Source organism: Kryptolebias marmoratus, linkage group LG4, assembly GCF_001649575.2.
Source record: "Kryptolebias marmoratus isolate JLee-2015 linkage group LG4, ASM164957v2, whole genome shotgun sequence".
In the NCBI taxonomy this organism is placed as follows: Eukaryota; Metazoa; Chordata; class Actinopteri; order Cyprinodontiformes; family Rivulidae; genus Kryptolebias; species Kryptolebias marmoratus.
The window spans coordinates 22,192,477-22,220,037 of NC_051433.1; the positions used below are offsets into that span (position 1 = coordinate 22,192,477).

Genomic DNA, 27,561 nt, shown 5'->3' on the forward strand with positions numbered 1-27,561 from the left:
GGGAACAAGTTGCTGTCAGATTTGTGGGAGAAGAGGGAGGAAAGGAGAACGACGGAACATCACAGAGCAGATGTTTGGAGTTCACAGCAGCCTCAGAACACCAGAGATCTGTGACATCTGAGCAGCTCCACAAACCTTCATCTGAGGCCACTTCACTCAAAGGACAGGCTGTCCTCAGACACTCAGATCAGATCTGGGGACTTTTTTTTTTTTTTTTAACAGGGTGCTGATATTTTGTAAATACTTCTTCATTCTGTGTGTATGTGTGTGTGTATATGTGTGTGTCGGGGGGTTTGTCTGTGTAAGTGTGTTTTGTTCTTGCATTTAGGGTGCTGGGGGTTAGATTTCATCCTGATAGCAGGGGGGGCTATTTGTGTGAATGTTGATGCAGAATTCAAACTGTTGTTTTCTTGTTTTCTATTTTTCTGAACAGTTTTTTTTTTGTTGTTTTGCAATCTACTTCTACATGCTTTGTCCTTTTTTAACCGTTCATATATCAAAACATTCAGCTCATTCAGGAGATGGTTGGTGTAACTTTTGTTTTTTTGCATTTTTTTAAATACTTTTTTTTAACCCTCCCGTGGCCTTCAGGTCAAATGGATACGGGGGGTTCTCTAACTCTCTTCAGTTACGAGACCTTCAGAAGGGTTACAATATTCAGCTTTATTCACAAACATTTCTGCACAGAAATACATTTATGTTTTTGCTAGTGCGTTGCTCCTTTTAGCTTTTAGCTAGTATTTTGCTCAGTTTAGCTCTGAGCTAATTGTCTGCTTCTTTTAACCTTCAGCTAGTATTTTAACTTATAGCTAGTCTTTTGCACCTTTAAGCTTTAACACCTAAGTTTCAGCAGCATGGCAGGGCAGTGGTTAGAACTTTCCCCCTCACAACAAGAAGGTCACAGGTTCGCTTCCCGGCCTGGGGTCGTTCTTTGTGGAGTTTACATGTTCTCCCAGTGCACGCGTAGGTTTTCTCTGGGTACACCAGTTTCCTCCCACAGACCAAAAACATCCATGTTAGAATCAACAATAACTCTAAATTGTCCCTCAGTGAGACCATGAATGGTTGTCTGTCTCATATGTCTCTATGTGTTAGTGTGATGGACTGGAGACCTGTTCACGGTGTCCCCTGCCTCTCGCTCAGTGACTGCTGGAGATAGGCACCAGCTCCCTTGTGACCCCCCCAAAAAAGAATAAAAAAGCGGCTAAAGAAAATGGCTGGATGGAACTCGGTTTCAGCTTCTTCCACAAACTTCAGCAGTCACACTGCATTTTCACAGAAAATACTGTGTCTGTATTTTAACTGCGTGAGGCACATCAGCGACAGGTGACCACAATCTTTCACCAAGATAATCCTCTTAGTTACAGACTGAGTTTTATTTATGCCTCATTAACAGCAATGTGATGCTTTTGATGTGGTGTAAAATTTATTTTTATTATCCACATGTTTATTTATTGCTTAGCAGGGGCCCAGTAGCAGAAAATGCCAAGTGGAGCATTTTCAAACTGTCTTTTCCTGATGGTGTGATCACATCTCTGCCTGTGTAACATCTGGTCATGTTGATAAGAGTGGTTCTCTGTAAGTCTTCCTCTTTGAAGGCATTCTCACAGCACTAGCTAAGAGAATGAGTTGTAATGCTTTAGAGAACCTTTGATTTCTGGGTCTTTAGATCCTGACATGGATACCAGCGTGGCTTGACATGTATGGGTAGGATGGCATTTAGAAAAACAAAACGAAGGGGCATGGCCTTCTATTGAGCATTTTTAGCAGTTTCCAATTTTAAATAGAAACTCACAGATGGCAATAGTATTGCTAGAAAGAAAAAAAAAAACATGAAAAATGGCTGAAATGTTCTTGAGAATGTCGGTTGTCGTGAGAACAGTGAAGGAAGTTAAAAAATCCGAAACGTAAAATGCTAAAATAAAATGTTATTTTGAATTACATACCCTCTCCATTCAAAGACTCGTGCCACCATACAAGCGAAGCAATTAATATCAGAGCTGACTGCAGCTGACTGAAAAAACAAGAAAATGGTCCAAACTCAGTTAGTATTACAGCTACTGATCTGAAATTTGCTGTGGTAGGGGCTGAGACTGAACCCCAACACATACTCTGGGTGCCAACAGATAGCACAAGATCTTTGTTTAAAATTTTGCCATTAACTGTTAGAGTCAAATCTGTCTGTCTGTTAGCAAAATATCTCATGGACCACTGGACAAATTTTCAGAAAACCTTCAGAAAGTAAGCATAATATGTACATCTAATACCGATTAATGTTTTGAGTCAATCAAATTCAAGATGGCTGCCACACCTAATTAACGTTAGCCAACACAGAAATGGCTACAACTCAGTTTTACATATACTGAGCTGTGGTTTGGTGTTGTAGTAGCTGAGAGTCATTCCCAACACATAATCTGAGTGCTTACACATCTTGCAATACCTTAAGAGACTGTGCAAAATGTTAGTTTCAAGATTTAATTTCTCAACCTACAATGATTCTAATATCAAATTTTTTGCATGAAAGGTGGCAGGCGATATGCATTCCTTCAATAAATGCTGGCCCTTTAATCGTTCATCTTTTATCTAATTTCACACATAGCATCAACACGATCCTTGATGTTTTGTCACGTCAACTGTATTTCATTTATTATTGTAAATATATATTTGCATTTTTAGGGCTGCAACTCATTCCAAAAAAATATTATGCAGTGGGTACTTTAGTTAAAGTAAAATACAAATGTGTTTCTACAGATAGGTGCTGTGATTTGGTACAGAAGGCATCACTAAAAGAGCAAAGATTGAAGGAAGAGTTTTGGTTTGTCAATAAATGTGTGAGGAAAAAAAACACTAAACAAAGTTCCTCTGAGAAAGATTGGAAGGAATTTGCATGTCACACCTGGTACATTACATTTTATCATTAAAAGATTGCAGAAATCTTAATGAATTTCAATCCTTTTGTGTAAATATATAGGCCTGAGCTGGATTCTCTTACTTCAGTCATCAAATGCTAATGTGATAAAACCAGCATGTCTTGAAAAAGTGCATAGTGCTCATCTCCTTGCATGCCTGAATTTTAAACAAATATGTAACACAATCTGATAGTACTCAGAGTGTGTGTTGAGGATGACTCTCAGGTACTATCAGACCAAATTTTAGCTCATATATAAAAAAAAACAATAGAGATATACCCAATTTAGTGTTTGCTAAAGTAGATTAGTTGTGGTAACAAACTTGAATCAGGTCGACTCCAAATGGTAATTAGTTATAGAGATAATAGCTACTTCCTGAGAGTTTCAATAAAATCTGTTCAGTGGTTCATGAGCTATTTTGCTAACAGACAGACAAACACACACACAGGAATACAAGCAATTTCATGACTTGTAGCCAAGGCTACAGGTCATGTAACTACATGGTAACTTTGGTAAACCTTTGTGAAGGTCTGTAAGACTGAATTTTACATAGAAATGTAAAATTTACTGACTTTACTGGGCAAAGAACGCCTTACGCGGCCACTGACTAGAGGTGATTTTCACATGTTTGTGCATCTGGGATGAGAAACACTAAATGCTACAAAATACTTCAGGCTGACATAGTCAGAAATGGCACAAGTCAAAGTAAATATTTAAAACATTGGGTTTTATTTGCATTTTTAATACTTTCCTAGCATTTCTTCATTTTTGCTCATAAATCTTTGAAAATTAGGTTTCATCAAACCAACAGAAAAAAAAAAAAAAAATCAAGCAATTAAATTGCTGTGATTACAGGCAGAATCTTGAGAACCCTTGTGAAATATTTGCACTTTCTTGTGAATAATTATGTGATGACATGAAGTAAAATCCTTTAATGCTTCGGCGCTGTTTGAACCTGCTGCGGGCATTAGGAGATGTGTTGGGAGATAATTGTGTCCAGAAGCAGAGCAGCTGGGAAAGGTTTGAGCGCTGCACTCGCTGCCAGGACTGAGAGGACGCTCGTCACCTGCAGTGAGACCTCGGAGGTTTCACGCTCTTTGAAGCCACAAGCTGTGTACAGTTGGCGCACAAAAGGCTCTGTAAAGCTCAGGCGTGGTGTTGTGGTGCTTTTGTTCACGGAAATGTCACATTTAATGAACAAATGCATAATATAATTCACAAGATAGTGACGTAATCAGCCTAAAATGAAGAATTAGAATAAAAGAAATAAGAATAGCTGGGGTTCGCCAAGTTTGTCGTGGATGACCGACAGGAGAGAATTTTGAAAAATTCACCACCTCAGGTGCCCAGCTTCACCCTATTTAAAAAGATAGTTCAGATCTTCTGAAGTGAGGATTTGTGGAATGAAAAATCTGTTACCTGTTGTAGGTAGCTCTTTGAACAACTTCAGTTTGAATAAATAAAAAGTTTAATTCTGACCGAACGAATGAGCTAACAAATAATCTAAATGAGGCCAAGAGCAAAGAGGACTGCTGCCGTCTTAAAACAACTCCAGTTCCATAAGTCTTTAGATTATCATTAGTTTTGAATTACATTATTGGGTTAGGTCTCTCAGGCTGCACAGGAAGTGCTATAGCTAGCCGCTGCTAGCTGCAGCGAACAACCACAAAAATCGACATAAATAAATATATAATGCAAAACTGATGGATACTGGATCGGATCGGTCCCATCCCTAATTTAGTCATGTCTTTTTTTCTATCCATCCATCCATCCATCCATCCATCCATCCATCCATCCATCCATCCATTCATCCATCTCTAGTTCATCACAGAGACACACAAAGACAAACAACCATTCATGCTCTCACTCACACCTAGGGACCCAGAGAAAACCCACGCTGCACAGGAAGAAACATTTAAACATTTAATCCCAATAGACAGCTCTGGAGGCAAACCTGTGATCTTCAAACTGTGACGCAATAAATCTAACCACTGCACCACCGTACCAATGCATTTTATATTTTTTGGGGATAAAATCAGTGCTGTAGCAACTTAAGCAATATGAACGAGAACTATCTTGCGACATAAACTACGTCCATTTACGGTGAGTGAACGACTGAACTGGCAAAGGATCCATTAAATGCTTAAATGACCCAGTAAAAAATAAAGCTCCATCTCCCTGAGATTCAGCTGGAGATGAATCACAATGATTCTCGCTTTCTTCGACCAAACACGCAGTTAGGCAAACACAGGGTCTTTTTTTCTAATTAAAATTCAGCAGCTTAGAGAACAATGGCCAAGTAAAATGGTGACAAAATGGGCTAAACTCCTCACTTATATTAGAGTTTTGAGACACAGCTATGACAGCAGCTAACAAAGCATGCACCACCATTAAATGCTTTTTGGTAGTGATTGAATGTGATGATTCTGTGTGTAGTTTAGTGTGTATTTTTTTTTCTTTCTCCTTTTAAGAGATACAGATTTTATTCAGTGTAAGACAAAACTAAATCTGCACTCTTGTCTGCTCTCATTTTAAACCGCACAAAGAGTCTGAATGAACAAGGAAAGTAGCTTTAGGAATGTCTGGTTGCCCTTAGCTAATTAGGAGCTCTGTATATAAACCCACACTCCACTGAGTGGAAACCAGCATTTAAACACACACACACACATCACATACTTGCTCATCCATACACTCACACACACGTGCAGCATGTCTTCCTATATTGTTTACAAATTCCCATGAGATTAAACTTTGGAGCAGAACAATATCTGATCGCTGTGAAGACAAACACGGGTCCTCGGGGTCTGATTGTTAGAACAAGAGTTCTTCCAGTCGAGACGTGAGGCCTACTTGAACATTCTGCTCTCGTCTCTGGCCTCGCGCTGACCACGACTCTGCTCCCTGACTCTGAGGGAAGGTCTGCATGTCTTCATGCTCCGCAGACTCTGATAATGATGCCTGCAGCCAGGACAGTGTTACAAATATCTGATCAACTCAGATCTTCACACAAGGTCTTTCTGCGGGATGATACGACAGACTGCTTAGGCGGAAGCAACCTTGAGTAATAGGAGCTTGTGCACAGGAGCAACTTAAAACATTTTCTTCTTGCAATTCACAGTATTAATTAAATATAACTAATCCATTAAAACCTTTTAGCAACTCATAAATCAGTCTAAAGTTGGCTCCAGATGGATTACTGCATTAGTAATCCTCAGCAGAGAACAGCTTGAAACCACACAGAAGTGCTGGTCTAAGTGATTATTTTTCATGCATTGATTTTAATGACTATAATATTAAATTATTACATTCAGGCATTTAAAGGTATTTTATTTCTCAGTGAGTCAGACAATTAGAAGTGAATACACAGTGCAGTACTCTAAGTCCTCCTGTAACAAAAGGCAGCTGCTCTTCTCTTTTTGCATGCACAGAACCAGTGGGCGCTCTGTTGTTGAGCTGTATGCGAGCTTCTGGAACTAAATAAAACAGGCTCAGAAAACTGCGTCAATGAAAAGCGATTCGTGTGATTTTTATTTCGATTGCGACTGAGTCTGAATGATTTGCTTCTTACTGGAGCTCTGTGCAAACAGTATGAAGAACTGAATCACAACACCAAGGCTTCCCACACAGCTTCCATTTTAAAATCCAGGCTGAAATGTTCAGATTTCTCTGTTATTTTTTGGGTTATTTTTGATGACAAAAAAAAAACATGCTGAGAAAGGACAGAGTTGCAGCTGTTTTGGTCAATCTGTTAAAACTCCAGGTTTGTGATGGGACCACCACATCAAATTTAACTCAATATCTATACAATTTACTGAGTTACTGCCATTTTTGTGTTTTCTAAGGTCACCTGTCCATAGTGGCCATCTTCAATTAGGTTGACTTTAAAGTTAAATCAGTTGTAAATGTACATTTATAATTACTTTTTGAAAGTTTCATTAAAATGCCTCCAGTGGTTCATGATATGTTGCCAACAGCGATACAGACAGACAAAAACATTATTACCCGCCTGCTGCTGAAAGGCAAAAGGCTGGAAACACTCGTACAAATAAGAGTAAGATGAAAAAATGTAAAAAGTAGGAGCAGCATTAGGTTAATCTGTTTGTTCAGCACATTTCAAAAGCTGATTGGTCCACAAAGTGATTTACAGTGTGAACTAAAACCCTAGTTTCTTTTTTCCGTACCTATTGAAACTTGGACAATGCAAAATGCAAATTCTGTATTTGTTTATACTACGTGGGAAGCCTGAACATCTGTCTCATCACTGAGCTGACACTGGTTTGAGGTTCACAGGCTTTTAGGTGAAATGTTTAAAACAGATTTTTAAAACAATCCAATTTAGTGAGAGGAGACAAAGAGCAGTTTATTCATAGCAATAAATCAACAAAATGATTTTAGCTTTAATGAATCAGTTTCTAAAGTTTACACACAAGATCTACAGCTAAGACAGAGGGATGAAAGGACTTTGTAAATAAAGTTTGTCTGTTGTTTAGGCTTCTTATTGAGGGAATTTAGTGTGACTGTCAGGGATTGTGTTCAGAAAAGCAGATCACAATAGCTAATATTCACAAATCATTTGTGATCATTGTGGTGATACTGTTTCCTACTGTGAAAACAGCTGCTGCTGAAATGTGACTGACTGAAGCAGAATTATGAGCAGGTGTCTGTAATGAGCATGAGAAACAAATAGGAGTGTAATGTAAATCACAGTTAATACGTACCCCAGTTTTAGGTTATGGTTTGATACAGGTTTGGTACAACAGGAAAAAGTAATAACTTCAAGTGTTTTCTTTTACTTATTTTAAACAAAAGCAGTTAAACCAAACGTGTGTGACCTTTTTCCAGACAAGAGTGGTGATCTCCTGTTTAATGTATTCTTCATCAGACAGCACACACCTGATCCTGATGTGTGTAACGTGACAGTTCTGTACAAATACATGTTCCCCTAGAAACAAGTACATGGGCAGAACACGTGACACTCAAAAAATTTAAACCTGTCAGATTGTTCCAGTTTGTCATAGTCAGGAATCAAAAGAAAAACAGCTTAAAGAAAACAGAGTGTAGGATTTAGAGCCATCTAGTGGTGAACTTGTGAGCTGCAACCAACTCTCTGCTTCACTCTGTCTTTCCAAGAGTATAGAAAAAAATATTGGTCCTAAAAATGTAAAGAATTGAAAACTTTTTTTCTATTAAGTCGTTGTTACCTCCGTCAACGGGGTCATTTTCATGACATATTCAGGAAAGGTCAAACGTGGTATAAGGAACAAGTGATTAAATTTTGATGGTGATCCAGTCAAAGTTGAAGGTCAAAGGTCAAGGTCACAGATCAGCCTGTGCTCTAACTCTGCAGCTGGATAGCAGGAATCTTAAACTCCACAGCTGGACACCTCATGGGTCAAGGGTGATCACTGTTGATTTCAAGGTGACTAGGTCAAAGGTCGGGGTCAAAAGTCAACATCACAGTTGCTCTAACTATGCAACCATGTAATGGAGAATAATTAAACTGAACTATTGGACACCTCTTAGGTCAAGGGTGATGACGATTGATTACAGGGTCATGGGGTCAAAGGTCAACATCCCAGTTGACCTAGTGCTTGCATGAAGAAGTAAACTTCCACATAGAGGTTTGTTTGACGAGCAGCTACACTCAGCTTGATGACTTCTGGTTTAAACTCTACATTGTTTTGCACAATTATCCGTGTTCTCATGCAGAGCCGTTCACACTCTTACCTGGTCTGGAGCCTTCAGCCACAGAGCCGTTATAAACCTGGTTCTGGAACTCGGGCCTGTTGTCGTTCATGTCGATCACATAGATGTACAGATCTATTGGATTCTCCACTTGGTTCCCATTCATGTCCACTGCATGAGCTCGCAGCTGAAACACACACAAAATGAAAGAGAAGGAAATCATTAGCATTCGGAGCAGAGTCGGAGCGCCTATGAATATTCTGAAGACGACTCTGTCTATCTTTGACAACAAGTTGCCGGCTTGACTGATATGAGACGCTGCCGATTCTCTGAACTGGAACAAACTCAGCAACACAACACAACCTTGACTTTGTTAATTGGCAACTTCATCTATCTGGCAAACATCCTGCTTTTTGACTGCCAAACAGGGCGTGAGCATCCTGTCGGTATTCTGGCATGGACAGCATCAGCACAGAGGGGGCAAAATAGTGAAATGTTCCAGATGCACAAACAACACTTATTTTGTTGTTAGCACAGCCAGAGGCCTCAGAAACATCAGAGAGGTGTTGCTGCTCAAGCTGTGGCTCCTTTTTGTTTGGGGAGAAAAATTTTGTCTCAGTTTGTTTTGACAAAAGCAAGCCATTTGGATGGATGTCTCTGCCTGATGAGCTGTTTCCTGACAATGCATTGGGTGAGAATAGAAAAAGCTAGGAGAGAATGAAGAGACGGGGAGAAAAATAAAGGGGAAATGTGCATGGGCTGGGAGGGAGAGAAGAGGGACTGGTTCTTGTGCAGTAAATGAGAGGTGGAAATGTTAGGACGCAGAGTGTGGGAACGGGGGAGGAGGGGGTGACAAAGCAATCATAATCTACAGTAGGACATCTTCATCTTCAGCACTGCTTCTGCACAACCTCAACTCCCCACCAATCTATGCTAATGATAGCTAACGCTGCATAAAGCTTTGCAATCGCCCCTGGAACCAAAACCGCCTCCGTTCACCGTGACTTCTGTTACTCTCATTCAGTCGCATCTAAATTCAAATCCTCGTCAGAAATGTTATTCAGTCACAACTTCAAAATGTAAATGGAGGAGGGTCCTCGTTCTGGCCAAAACCGACACGCTGGCAGACAAATATTTAGTCTGCACACAGTCGGGGAGGATCTGCCTGTCAGCCTATTTACAGCAAACCGTGATGTATTGCGGCCGTGACATGAAAAGATTGAACGCTGGCACCTGCTTTCACTGGAAACATTACTGATCGTGTCGGCTTTTGTGTCTGCCCGTCAAGGATGTTAGGAACCCCTCCCAAACGTGCGGTCGAGTTTGAGCCTCCGAACACCAATTCAGACACATGTTGATGCATATTAACACGGACCCTGATGTGCAAAATGTACACGCTGGGAAAGCACACGCGGCTGATCAGAAAGAGCCCTCTTTAGCCTCTTAATGATCCTCAAGATGCTGGTTTTCCATTGGCTGAAGCACAGCAAACACACAGGGAGAGGAGAGCAAACAAACAAACAAGCCCAATCTGTTTTCTCAGCTGTGAACGCTGCACGCTGAGGATGTGTGACTGTGATATGTGTGACTGCCTTGGTCCATGGGCGTGCGTGTGAACGTGGGATAATGATGCATTTCTGTGTTTGTGTGAAACCTCGTGCCCACTCTGTTTGTACATTGGTTTCTGCGTGATCTTGTTTGCTCTCTAAAATCTTTATATGTGAATACATTTGTGTTTTTTTTTTTTCATTTCTGTCAATGCCTTCCTCTGTCTTTCTTCTTGGACTTTCTTTTTGTGGGTTTGTGAGTCCAGCAGCAGCACTGAAAACATGATCTGAAGGTCTGGACTCCAGAGGAGCGTAGACTGCGTGGACAGCCAAAAGATGTATGTGAGGCGACATTACTATTCTCCACGGTGAGCTTCAGAATGACTACACCCACATCATTGCACAATACATTTGCACAGACTGTATGACTGTTTTTATTCCATTTCTGATGAAATATTGATGCTATTTCTGCTCATCATACTACCAACCTACAATACAAAGTATCTGCATAAATACAAGTATTTTTTTTTAACAAATTAATGGAGAAGTTTCTTGGTTGTCAGAAATAATTGTATGACACACTTTTGTTTTCCTGTTTTTTTTTCAGTATGTTCATTACGTTATAACTGCTTCTACATACATTGTGCTATTTTAGCCATTTGTATATCAACATTTTCAGCTCATTCAGGAAATGAGCGCCATGATTTCTGGTTTTTATATACAAATATTTTCCTCATAGAAATTCATTGAGATCAGTTCCTTCAAAAAGAATTGGTCTCTTTGAAATCTGCGGTACTTTTTGTTCTTATGCTACTTTTAGGTTGTAACTAGCTTTTTGCACTTTCTGTATTAGCTAGCCTTTTTCTGTTTTTAGCATTTAGGTAGCTTTCTGCTACTTTTAGGTTGTAGCTAGCCTTCTGGTAGTTTTTTCTTTCTAGCTATCCTTTCTGCTTCTTTTATCTTTTAGCAAGTCATTTGATATATTTAGAAATTTAGCTAGCCTTCTGCTCCATTTAGCTTTTTGCTGACCATTTGCTACTTCTAGCCCCTGAGATGTATTAATGCTAAGTTAAAGCCCCACAGGATGAGGGCTCTCTTCTCGGCTGGTTGTAGAATGATTTTTAAGACTTGCCCCACTACATAAACAATATATTTGATTCGCATAGTTCTTACCTTGCTGCTGTATGTTCAAATATACATCCCCCCCCGCATGTTTGGTTTTAATTAGTTGTTTGAGGCTAAAAGAAAAGTATCATGTTACACTGTGACTGACAAGCATCACAGCCTATTAGAGAGTTGGCTAGGTGTGTAGGTGGGACTTTTATATCAGTGGTACAGCCCCATGACAAAATACAACATGGCAGGGCCCAAAAAACTGATATTTTAGTTTTATTTTAGAGCAACAGGAGTAGGCGGAGACATTTCACTCATCTTTATTATTGTCAATGCTTTTAGTATTCTGCTTTGGGCTTTCACAACTGAGTTTCATCTCCTTCAGCAACGTCATTCAGCACTCATCATTCACACTGCATTTTCGTAGGAAATGCAACTTCTCTAGTCTAGATTTTACACGAAACAGTCCAGCAGCCTATTATTATCTCTGGCCGCCGAAAGTCAAAAGCTAAAAAGCAGGAGGTAATGTTCTTGCCCATGTCTGTGTGTGGGTGTGTTTGCCTGTCTGCCGAGTTGGCAAAATATGTCATGAACCACTGGGCAGATTTTAATAAAATTTTCAAAATTACACACGACATCTATAACTGATTACCTTTTGTTGGAAATCTAATTCAATACAGACGCCACAGCCAACTGTCCGTAAACACGAAAAATGGTTATACAATAGTCAGTTTTACAAATACTGAGCTAAAATTCAATGTGGTGGTAGCTAGCAGTCATCTACAGCACATATTTCAGGCACACATTGCACAAGATCTTTTCTTTCTGTTAAACTTTAGCATTAACTTTTGGAGCCAACCCTGTTTGTCTGTTAGCAAAATATCTGGTGAACCACTGAATGGATTTTACTGAAACTCCCTGAAAGTAATTATTGGATGTGCAGCTACGACTGAGCAGCTTTTGATGTCTCTCCAATTCAAGTTTGCCACCACAGCAGAATTAACTGACCCAAAAATGGCTTTACCTGAGTAAATTTTACAGATAATGAACTAAAATTTGATCTGGTAGCTGTTAAGAGTCATTCTCAATACATACTGTGAGGTCTTGTGATTTCACCTGAAACTGTGCATAACATTGGTTTTAAGGTTAAGCCTCTGCTGCATGTGGTCGTGTGCACAAGGCTGAGTTTACATCACAAAAGCCTTGTGTAAAAGGGAATATAGCACTTTGAGTCGCCTCGTGCTGAAAAGTGCTATATAAATAAATGTACCTACCTACCTACCTACCTACCTCCCATGAATCTTGCCTAATGGGCAACTTTGACTTTTTTACCATTTCAAAAATAGTTATTGCTCTTGTAACTGTCAAGCAAATAAAATGTTTTATGGTGATCACTTGCAAAACTCAAGTTACAAATTGATTGGGAAATCATTTAATTTAAGAGTCTGCTAAAAAAATAATAATAATAATAATTAGGCCCCAAAAGACCCAGTTAATGCAAACTTGCAGCTTTCTCAATTCATCCTCTGTAGTGAGTGTAAACAGTAAAGGCAGCTTAGCAGCCTCGCTGTGCACCTGGTTTCACTGAAGACACACAACTGCAATTAGGAGTTACATATATTTGGAAAAGTGCAGTATTTAACAACTGGAAGTTTTGGAACATCAGCGTGTCAATCTGGCTCGTTTACATTGATGGATGACTGAAATAAACAGAGCAGAGGATGTACAGGCTGGTAATCAAAAACAAATTGTCAGGGTTTAAAAGTTTTGTTTCCATTAAACTGTAAAGCAGATTCAACAAGGGCTGACAAATATACATTAGGCATGTTTCCGTAAATGTATGGTCTGTGTTGTGCATTAGCTGTAATAATAAGTGAAGTACAAAGAGGCTGCAAAACCCAGAGGAGAAACAACAAACACACAGTAACTTGTTCTTAGATAAGCTCCTGGAATCTCACATTTATTTTCATTTGCATTAATGTTTTCATTAACATGCACTGATGATGGAAAAGTCAAGTTGTTACATAAAGTTCTGAACACAAAGTCTTGGGCTCCCGAAACCACGTCTTCAACATTTGAGCTTGTTGAAATCGAGCTTTGTAATCTTTAAATATGCCCATGCCATCAGGTTAAAGACTAGTTATGAGTTAACATACTAGTCTTAGATGATTTGTGTTTTTATAATCTCCAGTGTTACAGTGAAATTTAATAAATGTTTTGTCTTTTTTGCTGCAGGCCAGGTTGTGTAATTCACTTGGAAACATTTACTCAAGTCATTTTAAATTTTGTTTCAAATATATTTAAAGTCTATCTGTGACAAGCATACAAAGCAAACAAAATCCTCCCACTGTTCTAAAATGCCCAGATTCATTCTAACAACAACAAAAAGTCATATTTACTCGGTTTTCCTTGTGCTCCGTTAGCTGTCTGACAAAGCTTAAGCTTAGGCTAACTCCCACTCTCATCACCACACAGATCACTTCCTCCCGGTGCTAGTCTGTCAGAATCAGCAGCCTCGTCTCTCTTTTTCCCCTTGAACCGAAAAACTAACAAGCAAAGCTTGGCCTATGAGCGCATTGCGGAGCTGGGAACTCCCTGTCAAGTTGGAAGAAAGTAAGTCATGGACAAAATTTCCCCTGGGTCAAATTCTGGCTACAATCTCTCGCGCTAAATCATACATCACATCACTGGCAGCGTGGGACCGCGCGGTCTGAAGTCGAAGTGCATACAACCTAACATGCTGCTTTCACTCAAGGCCGTGTCAAATGTTTACTGAGTGCTTGTGCTTTTCCAGGGACCAGTAACCTGGCTGATTTATTGATCCCCTTTTTGCTGGGTGAGTGTAAGAGCAGGAATGAAAGACAAAAACAAAAACACAGGAGAGGCTAGGAATCATAAGAAAATCATGACAAGTCCTTTTCTAATTCATACATTGCATATACATTGTGTGTGCAATTTAAAAAAAAGCCTCTTTCTTATCCTGCCTCCAAACACAGGAGCTTGCCGTTGAATTAGCTCTATCAGCAGCACGACCATCGATCATGCTGACAGGCACGTAGGCGCCGTGAGCCCGACAAAACCACTCACCTCGAGTGCAGGTGTTAGTCTTGGCTGATATAAACTGAAACCTCTAATGTGCATACAACAACCAATGGGTGAGCGCTCGCATACGTCTCAAGTGGTCTGGATATTTAATTCAAACGTCTACAGAGCAGTTTAACCTGGAGTTCCAGTGAGGGAGAAGCCAGTCATGAACTCAACCCTTTGGATTCTTGTGTTTGTGTGTGTGTGTGTGCATGTATGTGTTAAATCCTACAGGCCACATGCAGGCTAACCACACAGCTGTCAGGTTGCCCCATTGATCATTCCAGCAGCTCAGAGTGCAAAAGGTAATGAGAGGGTCTAAAATGCACAAAAAAGAAAAGTGGAAGGACACTGTGGGAAACCGAGACGAGTCAGGGAAGGTAAAAAAAAAAAAAACTGTGCTTGCTGAAGATATAAACAAACATTTATCAATCTACAAGCCGACCAATGTCACCCACACACACACACACACCAATTTGCAGACACACTTCTAAAGCTGCACCTGCTCATTAGCGCCCATGGTAAGAACAAAGACAACAGTTTTTCTTCACGCCACCTTGGCTGCCTTTTTCCCCTTCTCTGTTCTATCTTGGTGCTCTGTGCAACGAAATCTCCAATCTACAGGAAACTGGCAGCGCGAGTGTCAGTGTGTTTTGTCGAGGCATTCTTCTTTTTATTGTTGGCTTCAAGATCATTCATGTCTTGAGAGGCTCGTTTGAAGGTACGGAGGAGCAGCTCCTCTGAACGTACGTCGGAAAAGAACAAAAGAAGACGAGAAGGCGAGAAAAGCCATTTCCTCACACAGGTAGCTGGGAAATAACGAGACAGATGTAATTGGGAATGGAGTGATAACAGAAACGGAGCAAACGTTCTGCCTTACATGGAAGGATGCTCTCTCCTCTCTGTCCAGGGGTTGGGTGACGAACATGTTGCCGCTGATGGGATCTATGTTGTAGATTCCACTCGGGGGCTGATCAGCGCCTGCTCCGGTGATGCTGTAGCGGATGCCGACATCCTTGTCCTGATCCGAGCGGATCTGCGGAGAATTAGAGAAACAAGGTCAACACAGGGGAAATCTGTTCTTTAGTCCTAGCTTTTCACACGGCTCCTGAACTGGCAACAAAAAGTTTGAGAAAATGCTCAGTTTGTGAGATAAACTGTCAAAAGCAGATGGTGATGTAAACCCACAGTTTGGAAGAAAAGTGGGAGTGTGTGGGAAGTTTGCTAAATGGATTAGGATCACATTTCCCCAGCAACACTTTAAATCTAGAGTCTAAATGTGAAAATAAAAGTGAACAATGCCCACAGAGGGAAAACAGATCTGCAGTCAGATGATTCTTATACAACTCTGACTTTTCTCTTTGTGTCAGCCTCTCAGCAGACTGCTACTTCAGGTGCCGACCTTCCGAGATTATGTAAAACTGATTCGCGCTTTTATTACTCAATCTGACTGGAGCTTAATATCTCAGAACGTCTGTTCTACCTTTAACACCACGGCTGGTATTTCATACAAAACTCAAATGCCATATTGAAAGAAGTGGTGCATTTTACTTTCAACAGGTTTCAGTATTAAAGCCTCTTGTGTCAAAGAAATAAAGTATCAACTTTTTTTTTTTTTTGTCTGTGCTTTGCAGACTTTATTGAAGACAAACTGGGACTTGGCTGTAGCTTTTCTTTCAGTGGGATTCATATTTGTTTTGCCTCAAGGTTTCTGTTGCATCACCAAATGATACAATGACATTAATCAGATTGAATGATGCTCCTGAAAGTATTAGAACTCATAAGTTGGCACACAAAGGCACTCACCCTTTACTGTTTTGTTGTTAACTAAAAAGGAATAAAAGCTTGCAGGCATTTTATTTTTTTGGATAGAGAAACTGCAAAAGAAGAGCAGAATACTCACTCAGTCCTCACTTTGAGGACTAATGAAAGCTTTGAAAGCAATGAACGCTTAAAGAAATCATTTTACATTTTGGAATGCAGGTTTGGTTGTTTTTTTTTCTTCTTTAGATAAATGAATGAGAACCATTTTAATTTCATAAGTTACCTCCAAACACTGGTTATTATTTACATTAAGTGGAAAACAGCTACTTCGACTTAGGACACTTAAATCTAGTCCATCACATTCTGTAAATATGTTGACTCAACCACAAAACCTGAAACATTTAAAAGCATTTCAAACATAATAGGAGTTCAACAAAAGAGAGGTTAATAAATGTTGGACAGCTATGCTTACTTTCCCGTCACTACAGTCCTATATAGTAAAAACCAGTGAGCTACAATATTTACACTAATCTCTGTGCAATAAAGCAACAGAGTATTTCATGCACATATTCCTTTAACTTTTGAATCTCAGCACAGAATACTGTGGTCTTTTGTATTTTTGTTGCCCTACTTTTGAACTAATTAGTAAAGGAGAACGATCAGTTAACAGAGAACAGGAAGTAGAGAATTCTTCATGTATTTGTGATCCTATAAACCACGGATAATTAAGCCTAGCGCATATCACTTTAACTTGACGCAGACCAATCGACTAAACTATCATGCTAAACATAGATCAGTTTGTCGGTTATTAGCATTTTTTAATTGGCTATGATCAGGTCTGCGCGTATAAAGCTGATTCACAGACAGCAACACGTTTGTCTCATACAAACAACACTTTCTGAGGTGAGGATGTATTTCATGGTAGGGGTGCTTTTTTTTGGCACAACACCAGCAGACCCCAAAAGAAGATGATCAAAATATTTGATTTTTTCACAATGTGCTTTAAAAAAAAGTACGTAGCCTTGTTTTCTTTTATAATGAGTTTTGATATTTTTAATATTTCGTCAAGGTTTTTTTTCTTTTTGTTGTATCACTGCCATTGGATGTTTTTCATAGTCCTTGACTCTAGCTCCTTTCATATCACCTGCATTCCATTAGTAATCAGCACACCTGTTGTCGTTCAGTAACCACTTCTCCCGTATATACTCTCTGGATTTCCTCAATTCCCTAACAGGTCCTACTGTGCGTTCCTGTGAGTTCCTGTTAGTTCTGTTCTTGTCATGTTACACTGTTTTTGGATGCCTGCTGGTTAAAAAAATACCACTTGAGTTTTGATTGCTGCTTCCTGCCTACCTGTGTTTGGGTCCTTCAATACCCACTTCCCACTTTATACCAGGGAAAATGGCAAATACTCCAACTTTAAAATGTCTGGGAGTATGCTTGAATGGTTTTGAAGGCCATGCTATTATTCCCATTGATTGTCACACCTGACTGTAAGCATTTGCCCAAACTTCTTTGATCGCTAGTTGTTTTTGTTCAGAGCCTAGTAGACTGTAATGTGTATGAACAATAAACTGTTATAATCATGGGACTCTTACAAACAAATAAATAAATCAGTTTCATGAATTAGCTATGAGCAGTTCTTAATTTGAAAGATTGGCATTGGCCATTGAAAAACCCATATCAACAATATCTAATTTTAAAGGCAATCTTTGTCATCAAATGATATGTAAAAAGTGGAAACATGTACTGTAGTTAACGTACACAAAAATCTAAAGTAGGACTAGTAATTTAAGTTTAATTTCATCCCTGCACATGACCTTTAGTGAATGACACCAGTGAATTTATCAAATTATGTCCTATACATATAAGATATCTGTAGCGTGTGTAAGGTTGTAGACCTGATTTTCTCAAAAATATTGTAATGAGTGATAAGAAGCTGAACATCTAAAGTGTTTTTTGTAAAGTCTTGCATTTTATGGGGATTATCATTGGTCTTTATTCTTGGTCTTTTTCTAAGCAGACTGTTTATTTGATTGTGTGTTGCATGAATGCACAGACTACAATTATTAATTAGCGTCTTTATACTAACACTAATATTTCATTCCTGAACTTTTCTCCCAAATAAGAGTTTTTGTTTTAATAAATCAAAATGCAAGGATCCTTGGTTTTTTATCATATAGAGAAGATTAAAAGGTGTTGCCATCAATTTAGCCAAACCAACTGATGAAAAAAAAACTAATTTGCTGGTGTTTCAGCTGTCTCTAACTTATAAACAGTGTGGTAAATCTAATCATAACATCTGTTGTTCAACTTCACCCCAAGGTTTTGACCACAATGGTGTTTTTTCCTCTGTTCGGAGTGAATCATCACCATGGTTACAAGTCAGAGGGAATAATCAGAGTCAAATGGAAAAAGAGGTACGTTCAACTCTTTTTTTTCTTTCCTCTGTATCTCTCTCTTCCCTCCTATGCAATTTTCCTGGTCTGTGGGGCTGCAGATCATGCATGAAAATGAAATTACTTCATCCGTTCAGCGGTGAGGCTGCTGCATAAAACATTTCACTGCTCGAACATGATACCCCCCTCTCTTAATTTTCAACGTGGTGCTTCCACACCCACAGTGAGGCACTCCGCTGCAGCTTTCACCGCCGTAATTTTCATTTCCTGAGCTCACTTCACACAAGATCCATTTGTGGACTCTGCAGGTAATGCACGGTGCTGTGTAACCTCTATCAATTGCTGCACTTAGGCTGCTCTACTTGGCATATATGCATCACAATGATACTGGAAGACTAATTGCGTTCATTATTCAGCCAGTATCTGTCACTCAAAGCAGGATGTAATTATAAACTAAACAACAAAATTCAATCATTTGTCATCGTTATTAGTCCCACTGGCTTGGGTAATGGATATAAAATGTGTTTTGAAAAAGACAACATGTTTAAGAAATCCTCTGACTTATCATTTGGTAGGACAATAAAAAAATAATCCAAAACCCTTAACACCATTAAATCCATTATTAGATTAAAGGGCTATCATTTCTTGAAGGAATGCATACCACCCGTTGCCTTCCATGCCAGAGTTTTAATTTAAAATCATCTTGTGCTGACAGGGAACGGAGGTATAGCTGCTTAGGTCAAAAATTTAATGCTATGCAAGATCTTGGGCAATATTGTGAGATCTCGCAAGATGTGAGACAGCACTCAGAACTTGGGTTGAGGATGACTCTCAGTCACAACCACACCAAATCTTAGCTCAGTGTCTGTAAAACTGGCTGACATTATCGGCTCTCACCTTGGGCAGTGGGCAATAAGCAAACTGAGGACTCATTTAAAGACAGGCAAAGAATTAAAACAAACCAGCAAAACATACTGTTTGTTGGAGTTACGGGAACAAGGGGAGAAAAAAAGAAGAGGAATGAGAAAAAAATAAATCCAATGTTTTTCCACACAAATTTTCTGGATGTGTAAGAGTCTGTAGCCATGGTATGTGTGTTTAGTGAGATGTTTGGCAGGTGAGAGATTCTGCGTGTGCATCAATGCATGAATGAAGAGAACCTGTTCAGTTTAATAATTCAAGGGCGGCACATGGGAATCAGACTCATGAAACTTTCATCTGCCACAGGTCTGTTAGTCTGTATGTGGGCATGTGAACAGTTGTGTTGCTGAGTGTGTTAGTGTTCAGTCTGCGACATGGCTGCACCAAAGTATCCATCTGCCTGATCCCAACCTATGCAAAGCGAAGGATTCTGGGTACTCGACTAGCATGCGGTGTTTTAAAAAGCTGGTTCATCTCTTCAGTCAAGCTTTATCGCTGACTGCATATAGTTAGCACAGTGCTGTAAACCCCCCAGAGAGCGAAGCGTCTGGCTCCATGTCTGCTTAAGATTCCACATCAAGGCCACATGAGACCACATGTCATACTTGCTAGTGTCTCTTAATGAAGAGTCTTTATATCAATAAATTGAATACATGAACAAGCATGACTTCTTGGAATCCTGGGAATCCCATGAGTGGCATCTGCTCATTTGAGCCATTTGAATAGAATGCTAATGAAGAAAGCTGGGATTTCTAGCCTCCACTCAGTCTCTCCCTCTTTTTCCTTGCATGTGAACCCTGCTGTCTTGAATTCTCCCCCATTCCTTTGCAAGCTCCACACAGATAGAATGACTACTAATCACACTAAAAATAGCCAAGAGAGGCAGATTCAGAGGACTTAACTGGCTGTCGGAGTCCGTCAAATTAGACTAGACATCAGATAAGTGACCTATTTGTTGCTCTTTGAGAGTGATTTCCTTGATTACTGACAACTGATGCGATCCTTTGGGACAAGGCAACAGTGCAGGTTGAGGGATTAAAAGAGATGCAGCCAGGGAGACACAGGGAACAAAAGCGTTGGGGAGTTGTGGAAAATTAGATGAACAGTATGTGTTCTGCAGAAACTTGACTGGGCACACAAACTGAGACATGGGAATCGAAAAGGAATACATTTCCATTTATTAAAAATCAGCTGCTGGTTGCCTAATTAGAGTGGCACAAAGTTTCCTTCTACCCAAAACTCCTAACTGATCCAGCCCTGTATGATCACCCTGTCAGCATGAGTAGTTTGATGCCTGCATAAAAAGCAACTAATCTGGTGTTTATTTGATTAGGCGCCATGTTTCAACTACTTACCCCATGTGTTATTTCAAGCAGTACAGCAAAATTCTTCTCATGTGCAGCTAGATTTCTCTCATTTGCTTGGAGAAAACAACTATCCATCAACCAGGCTGTCATAAAAAGGACAGTGTACTGTAGATGCACACTGGATCGTTCGGGGTTACAGTGTGCTGTGAGCTGTCACACAATAATTGGAATCTGTGGTTTGCACTCTTTGATAGCCTCTTTTATGTCTCATCAGCACATGGTTGTGAAGACCTACATTCCCCTCTCTCTGTCTTTATTTTATTGCTCTTGATGGGCTCAGTAATCTCACTTTGCCTGTAGGGCACATCAAACGCCCCCAGTGGTTAGACAGGCTTATAAAGCTCACCTTTGCTATTATCAGAAGAACAACGCAGCATTCTGCCTCTCAAGATCCATTTTTATTGTGACCCAAAACAGGTCCAAGGCTGCATGGTGGTCTCTGGTTCAAATCTTGATTTGCCCAGCCCTTTCTGTGTGGAGTTTGCATGCTTTCCTCATGATTGTGTAGGTTTTCTCCATACTATAATAATAGACTGAATGTTCCCAGCTTCTCTTGTTTTCAGAGTCTGTGCAATAAGGATGTGCACAAGTCTATACACGTATATGAAATGGAAGCAGTTATTTAGCTCATTCAGGTTTTAATTGTCTACAAATTAAAAAAAAGAAACAGTTGTCCATTTGTCCTGCCATGTAAAAGTCTAAATCAATCTCAGTTAGAGGTGGAAGGGTTGACAAAGGGCAGACCATTGCTCAGTCTGCATTACTAGCCATTATGAAATGAGTTTTTAAAATGATGATCAACCTAATGCAACCACTTAAAACTGTGAAATTTCTTCTAAAACAATCATGATGTGATGTGATAAGATGAAGGAAACACAAGCTTCTTTTTGCACAGAAAAGTTGAGATTACACATAATTGTGCTTCAAAAACTGTAAAACATGTTTATCTATCAGCTGGACTGGACGTGCAAATATTTGAAATATTCAGAGGGATGTTTGCCCTCTTATTTGTTACCTACAGTACAGATATAAGAATAATTTTCCTGTAGTCTATTAGTGATTAGAAAGTGCTTTAAAGGCATTTTAAATTAAAAGCTGTTTCAATCTTGCTTTTTAAAAGGGCATTCTTTGCTATAATTCTTATATTTGATTGGCACAATTATTAATGTACTCTAATGAAAGTTTATATGTAAAAAGAAATCCTTAGTGCTTGTGTTTCAGTGACTTTGTTCTTTCTCATTATTCTTATCCCTGTAATGACGCTCCAATTTTAATATGTCAAGTTTTAATGTTAAATGAGAGAAAACTGGCACAATGTTATCTATTTATATTGCTCGGTGGGAGTAAATGTCACTGTTGGCACCACAAGTCAGACATTAAAACACCTACAACACAGCATTTATTGCACTTTGCTGTGAAGGATAAGTATGTAAGTTTGAGGGATGGTTAACACAGAGGAGAAAAATGCAGCAAAGCCAAAGTAATGGCATTTTCATGCTGAGATGCATTTTGATAAGTAAAGATGCCAACCACTCAGGGCACAGATTTGCCATGACTGAGCTGTCTAACATAATTGGGACAGCATCTGCCAAACAGCTCCATGCCTTTAACAGGAACCTACTCACTGACTGCACGGCTCAGACGGCGATAAGGCTGCTCTGCTTTAAACCGTCTCTTCTTCTCTGAAACACCACTATGCAAGCAAGCACGTTTACGCACAGGACTTTGTGGTGGGGTTATTTTCATGGTGATAAGGATAAGGAAATAATTTTATTTGGTAATTGTCCAGCTGATGACTGCAGTTAAAGATGAATGGTAGTTTTGGTATTGAGGAAGAGAATTAGACAAAAAAAAAAAAAAAAACAATCTCAAAATCAAAACACGAGCATCTTAAAGGGTAGATTGTCCTAAATAATCTGTTTTGTCCTAAACAGACAGTTCAAAGAAACATATTGGATCAATGCTTGACAAGGAAATTGCACAAGAAAAAAAAAAGAACGATGACAAACATTTAGCTGCTGACAACTGAAAACCTTAAACTAAAGGCTGAGAGAGTAAACAACAACACAGGACCAGAGTGAAGACCAGAGGCCTGGATTACCAAACAGGTTGAATGCACACAGGTCATCTTTAGACCTGGTTTAACTAACTGAACATCAAACTTTGTGGAAATACTAAGCTGGTTATCTCTTTAGGTCAACTCAGGTTTTCCAATTCTGCATTTACACACATTTAGGAGAAATGGATGGGGTTGGCATCAAACGATGACTCACACTCATAGATCTGATTGCAAAAATGGTATGAAAAGACTGAATGCAAAGTAAAAAGTCGTACAAGTGTACATTTCATTAAATTAATGTGCTGCAGGTGCTGTCTGTGTCTGAGTTTTTTAGTTGACCCAAGGTTTTTATTAATCTTTAAAACATTTTATAAGATCAGTGTAGATATAAAAGTGACATTTGCTGCATGAGGCAGTTTGATGAGCTCATGTTCCTATTTTTTTATGGATAGTAAATCTTATTGATTAGTAGCATTTCATGAACAAAAAACAAGAATTAAGATTTGTTCTCAATCGTTGACAGTTAAAAGGAACACATTTTAAAAACATAAAGATGATCTTTTTAAAACTTTCTTTCCTTAGTCAGCATTTTACATTTGGTCTCTTCACCAGAGAGATATTTTTAGTAAAAATAAAATATTTTCACGCTCATTAGAATTGAAGCTGTGATAAAGGTTTTGGTTTGTTATTATTTTGAAATAAAAAAGGTCTAAGTTCAAAACAGTGATGAATGTTGTATTCAGCAAGACTAGGAGTAGTTATTGCTCAACACCACGAAAGGTGGGCAATCATGTAGTTGCCTGTGTGTGGATATGATGTGATTAAACACTTTGACATCCGATGCAATGTAATACAACAAAGCAAAGCAACGAATCTTAAGTAACTTCCTAAGACTAATATTTTACTACCTTATGAAAAATGTGAGCTTACAAGCAGGTCCTGTTTTAAAATTCAGCCTTTAATCATGATACAACACTTTCATTAACCTGACTAAGCTGTTAACAAACATGCAAAAATAAGGCTTGGCTCAAAACTGAAAATTACTGCCAAGCAGCAGCACTCTTAACACTCTTTCAGTAACTCAGCAATGAGCAACCAAATGCATTTTCTACATTATAAACAATAAAACACAACTGTTGTTGGGGACTGTTAGCTGATCCTTATGATCAGGGTGAAATACACTTTCAGAGTCTTTGTTGATGTTTTAACCAGCTCTGCTGCAGTTCTCCTCCTAAACAGCAGGTGTCCCTAATTAGAAAACAATAAAGCTAAACATCACAAACTACCCCAAAAGAATTGTTGTCCACTAAAACGTTCGCCTGCTCAACAGAGCAACATCTGAGCAGGGCAAGTTCAGTCCGTTGGTTCAACAGATGCAGGAGATGGACGACGACACGCAGTTTTCCTATTTTCAGATGTGCGCTGCTCATTTTGACAAATTCGTCCACTGGTTCACCGGTTTCAAGTAGGGTTAGGGTTAGGGTTAGTAGAAAAATACACAATTTCCATTGCGCACCCATGTGAGACACAACTTTGTATAAATTAGCATTTAATCCCAACAGGTGCGTCTGTGAATTGGTACAAATGAGTTAATCTTCAGACATCTGACATCACTTCTTAAAATCATCAGTGTTTCAACATAAACACTGTTCCATTTCATAATATATTGGAAATAACAAATAAATTGAATGATTTGGTGTCCAAAAATCAGACCTTAGTGATACTCCTATTAGATGAGGTTAAAATCTGATCTATGCTGCTCTAACATTTTGTTAAATGGTGCCTGAGTTTACATTTTCAGCATGCTCACAAAAAGAAAGGCAGATCTTTCACCAGTAATTTGAAAGAAAATGAACAAACTGTGAGCAGGGTTCAGTCTAAGATTCATCACCCGAACTACAGGTTTTCTTGTTGATCGTCAGCTCTAATAACAGGACGCATGGAACGTTCATGCGGTTTTAACGTTAGAAGAAAACAATCTTAACACAAGAATTTAGTGAAAAACCAAATCTGCTTTGCTCCCTGATGGTCTGAATAAAACTGCTCGAGTTAAATTTCCCTCAAGAAGTGTGGATTTCAAGTAATTTCATCGACAAACCCAAATGTCTAATTTCTGTTTGCTCAACTGCTTATTTTCACTCTGCTGCTTGTCTTGGGGAATAGCTGGCAGCAATTTAATGGTTTTTAAAAACACGCTTTCAGGTCTTTTATATGTCTGAATTGCAGATTCATAGCTGGCGTGGCACCTTGGTGAGTGCCTCTAAAGAAAGAAAATGACACCATCGTGCCGGAACTGATTTTTTTATCTGCCACAGACTGACTTCAGAGTCGCCGCTGGGTTAAAATATTCCAATTTTGCTAAAAACCTTTGCACTCGTGGGGATGCTGGAATAGCTGCTAACATGACTGACTGCGAATGGGTGAACTACTATGTTAAACAGCATTATCAAAAGCATCTGTGCCCACGTGAACGACACGAGCATGCTTTAAAATGGCTGTTTGATAACGTCTCATCTCTCCTCCGCTGTTGTACAGTGTCTGTTTTCTCTTTGTTGAACACGAGGGAAATGGTGAAACTACATGCTTTTTAACTTCCTCTTAAATTTCAGTTTTGCATCGCTTTGATCCCTCCTGCTGCGTGCTTGTCACTCTTCAAAGCTGATGTGTCTTGCTTTTGATGGGGAACAGGGAATTCAAATAGTTTGATAGGCCGTCCACACAAACATCCCAGGAAAAAAAAAAAAAAAAAAGGGAAATTGACACAGGAGGAAATAAGAAACCGGAGGATGAAAGAAACAGAGAGAAAAGCTGACAAAATGGAAACAAAATTTCCAATTAGAAGAAATGTGGGACCTGAAGTTTTTGCCAGCCTTCAAACTTTTCCTCACCCGGCAAAACACAATAACAACCTTTGACGCACGAGTCTGGGTCTAACTGGGGGTAAAACCTGTCAGTTTGGAAGAATCACGAGGAAGGAATGACAGTTTAAAAAAATACTCACATACTGTAAAGGCGGTCTCTGAGAAAAACTGCAGAGACCTTAGGTTTAATACCTCTCAAGTGAGAGCTGGTGACAGCCACCGTCGCACACAGTTATCCCTCATCCTCATGAAGAACAGCGCAGAGGCAGGCTGCTCCGTTATGGATCGGAAACTGAATGGCAAATGAAGAGAGCTCCGCGCGGTTCTGGGTGATGCTTTGTTCATATTTTACATCCTCCTTTTCATTTAGTCTTCTCTCCCTTTCGGCCTGTATTTGTGTGCCGCTGTATCAGTTTGTTTCTGTCCCTGACTCGCCTGCAAAGCGTCTCCCATTTCTCCCAGCGGGAAGAAAACAGTGAGCGTCCCATCAATACAAACGAGCGTTCGAGTCACCACCTGAGGACAGTTTTTCTGCTCTGATACTGATGCTGTTATTCGGACATTCTTCTTCGCTTTCTAACATGGCCAATTGAACCGAATCCTTTGAGTTCCTAAGGTTTCCTGAGGTCAGGATTCTGTGAAGTCAAAGATAATAGAGAAAGATTTTTTGTTTTTTTCCTTGACAACTTGATGAAACAAATCTAAAAACCTTTAGGAGTATGATTTTTGTTTTCTCTGCAGAACTCTTTAATGTGATCTGTAAGGATAAAAGACAAGGCAGTTAAAAAGGGAAGGCTATAAAAAAAACAAAACTAAAAAGCAGAGACTTGTACCACAAGAAATGTTGTTTTTTAAACCAGAAAGCATTCTGAATGCCAAAAGCATATGTAACTATTAGTCAGTTTTTGAATCAAACACATTGAAGGTCTTTCAAGAAAACAAGAAGTTTTATGATCTGGGTGGGGGGTGGCATCCTACCCGTTATTTACAGAATAACCTTGGTGTGGCGTGGTTCCTGCGAGTGAATTAAAAACCCTGAGCCAATTAGCGGCAGAAGCATCTGGTTGCCACAAATGTCAATTTTTTTATTTTTTATTTTGCAGGAGATATAGTTTGAGGCCCTTCACTTTCAGTTTTGAGGAGTAAATTCTAAGCTCAGAGACAATGAAGGCCAATGAGTTTGCATGTGTGCCTTCTGCAGTCAAAGGTTTGAGAGAAAACTCAGTCCTATAGAGGTAAGAGGCACACTAGGTGAAAGATGACAAAAATGTCTACATTCTGATGTATGAACTGTATAAGAAGCATAAAGTTTTTGCAAAAACTTTGGAAAGGTCAGATAACGTAGCTCAAAAGTTAAGGTGTGACATCATCGCAAAGTTGAACGTTTTGTGGTAAAATCTTCAAAAATCAAAAAGAATTGTAAGATGTGAAAATTCCAGTTGGGTCATGTAAAGTCCAATTTTCTGTACCTGTTTAAACTTTGAATGACGTTTCTCTGGTGAGGTATGTCTGAGTTGTAGAGCCGCTTTTTTCAAGGTTTTTTCTTTATTTTATTTTATTTTTTTAAAGTTGCAGAAATAGTAGTGCATTAGAAACAGACAAAAAGCTCTTTGGAGTTCTTGCAGGATATCCGGAAAATCTTAGATCTGCAAATTTGACTGAATATTTTTGATTTATCTCCCTAAATTCATGCATGATCAATTTCATTCTGTTTATTATTTACAATAACCACAAAAAACAAACAAACAAACAAAACAACACCCCCTGCTCCCATCTTTGAGCAGTTTTACCTGACCAAAAAAAAAAAGACTTTTTGCCACATGATATGAGGGTCACTGCTTTCACCACAGAT

General features: G+C 39.2%; 1 protein-coding gene across 2 annotated transcripts in view; it reads right to left on the reverse strand.

Moving 5' to 3' along the window:
* The window catches only part of cdh4 (cadherin 4, type 1, R-cadherin (retinal)), a 249,907-nt gene that overhangs the window by 42,515 nt on the left and 179,831 nt on the right, over positions 1-27,561 (reverse strand). For both annotated transcript variants that reach the window (XM_017435207.2, XM_017435206.2), the window contains exons 6-7: positions 15,219-15,374; positions 8,637-8,781 (exon numbers count right to left, since the gene is read on the reverse strand). In XM_017435207.2, the coding sequence (XP_017290696.1) occupies positions 8,637-8,781; positions 15,219-15,374 (301 nt within the window). The remainder of the gene's footprint in view (positions 1-8,636; positions 8,782-15,218; positions 15,375-27,561) is intronic.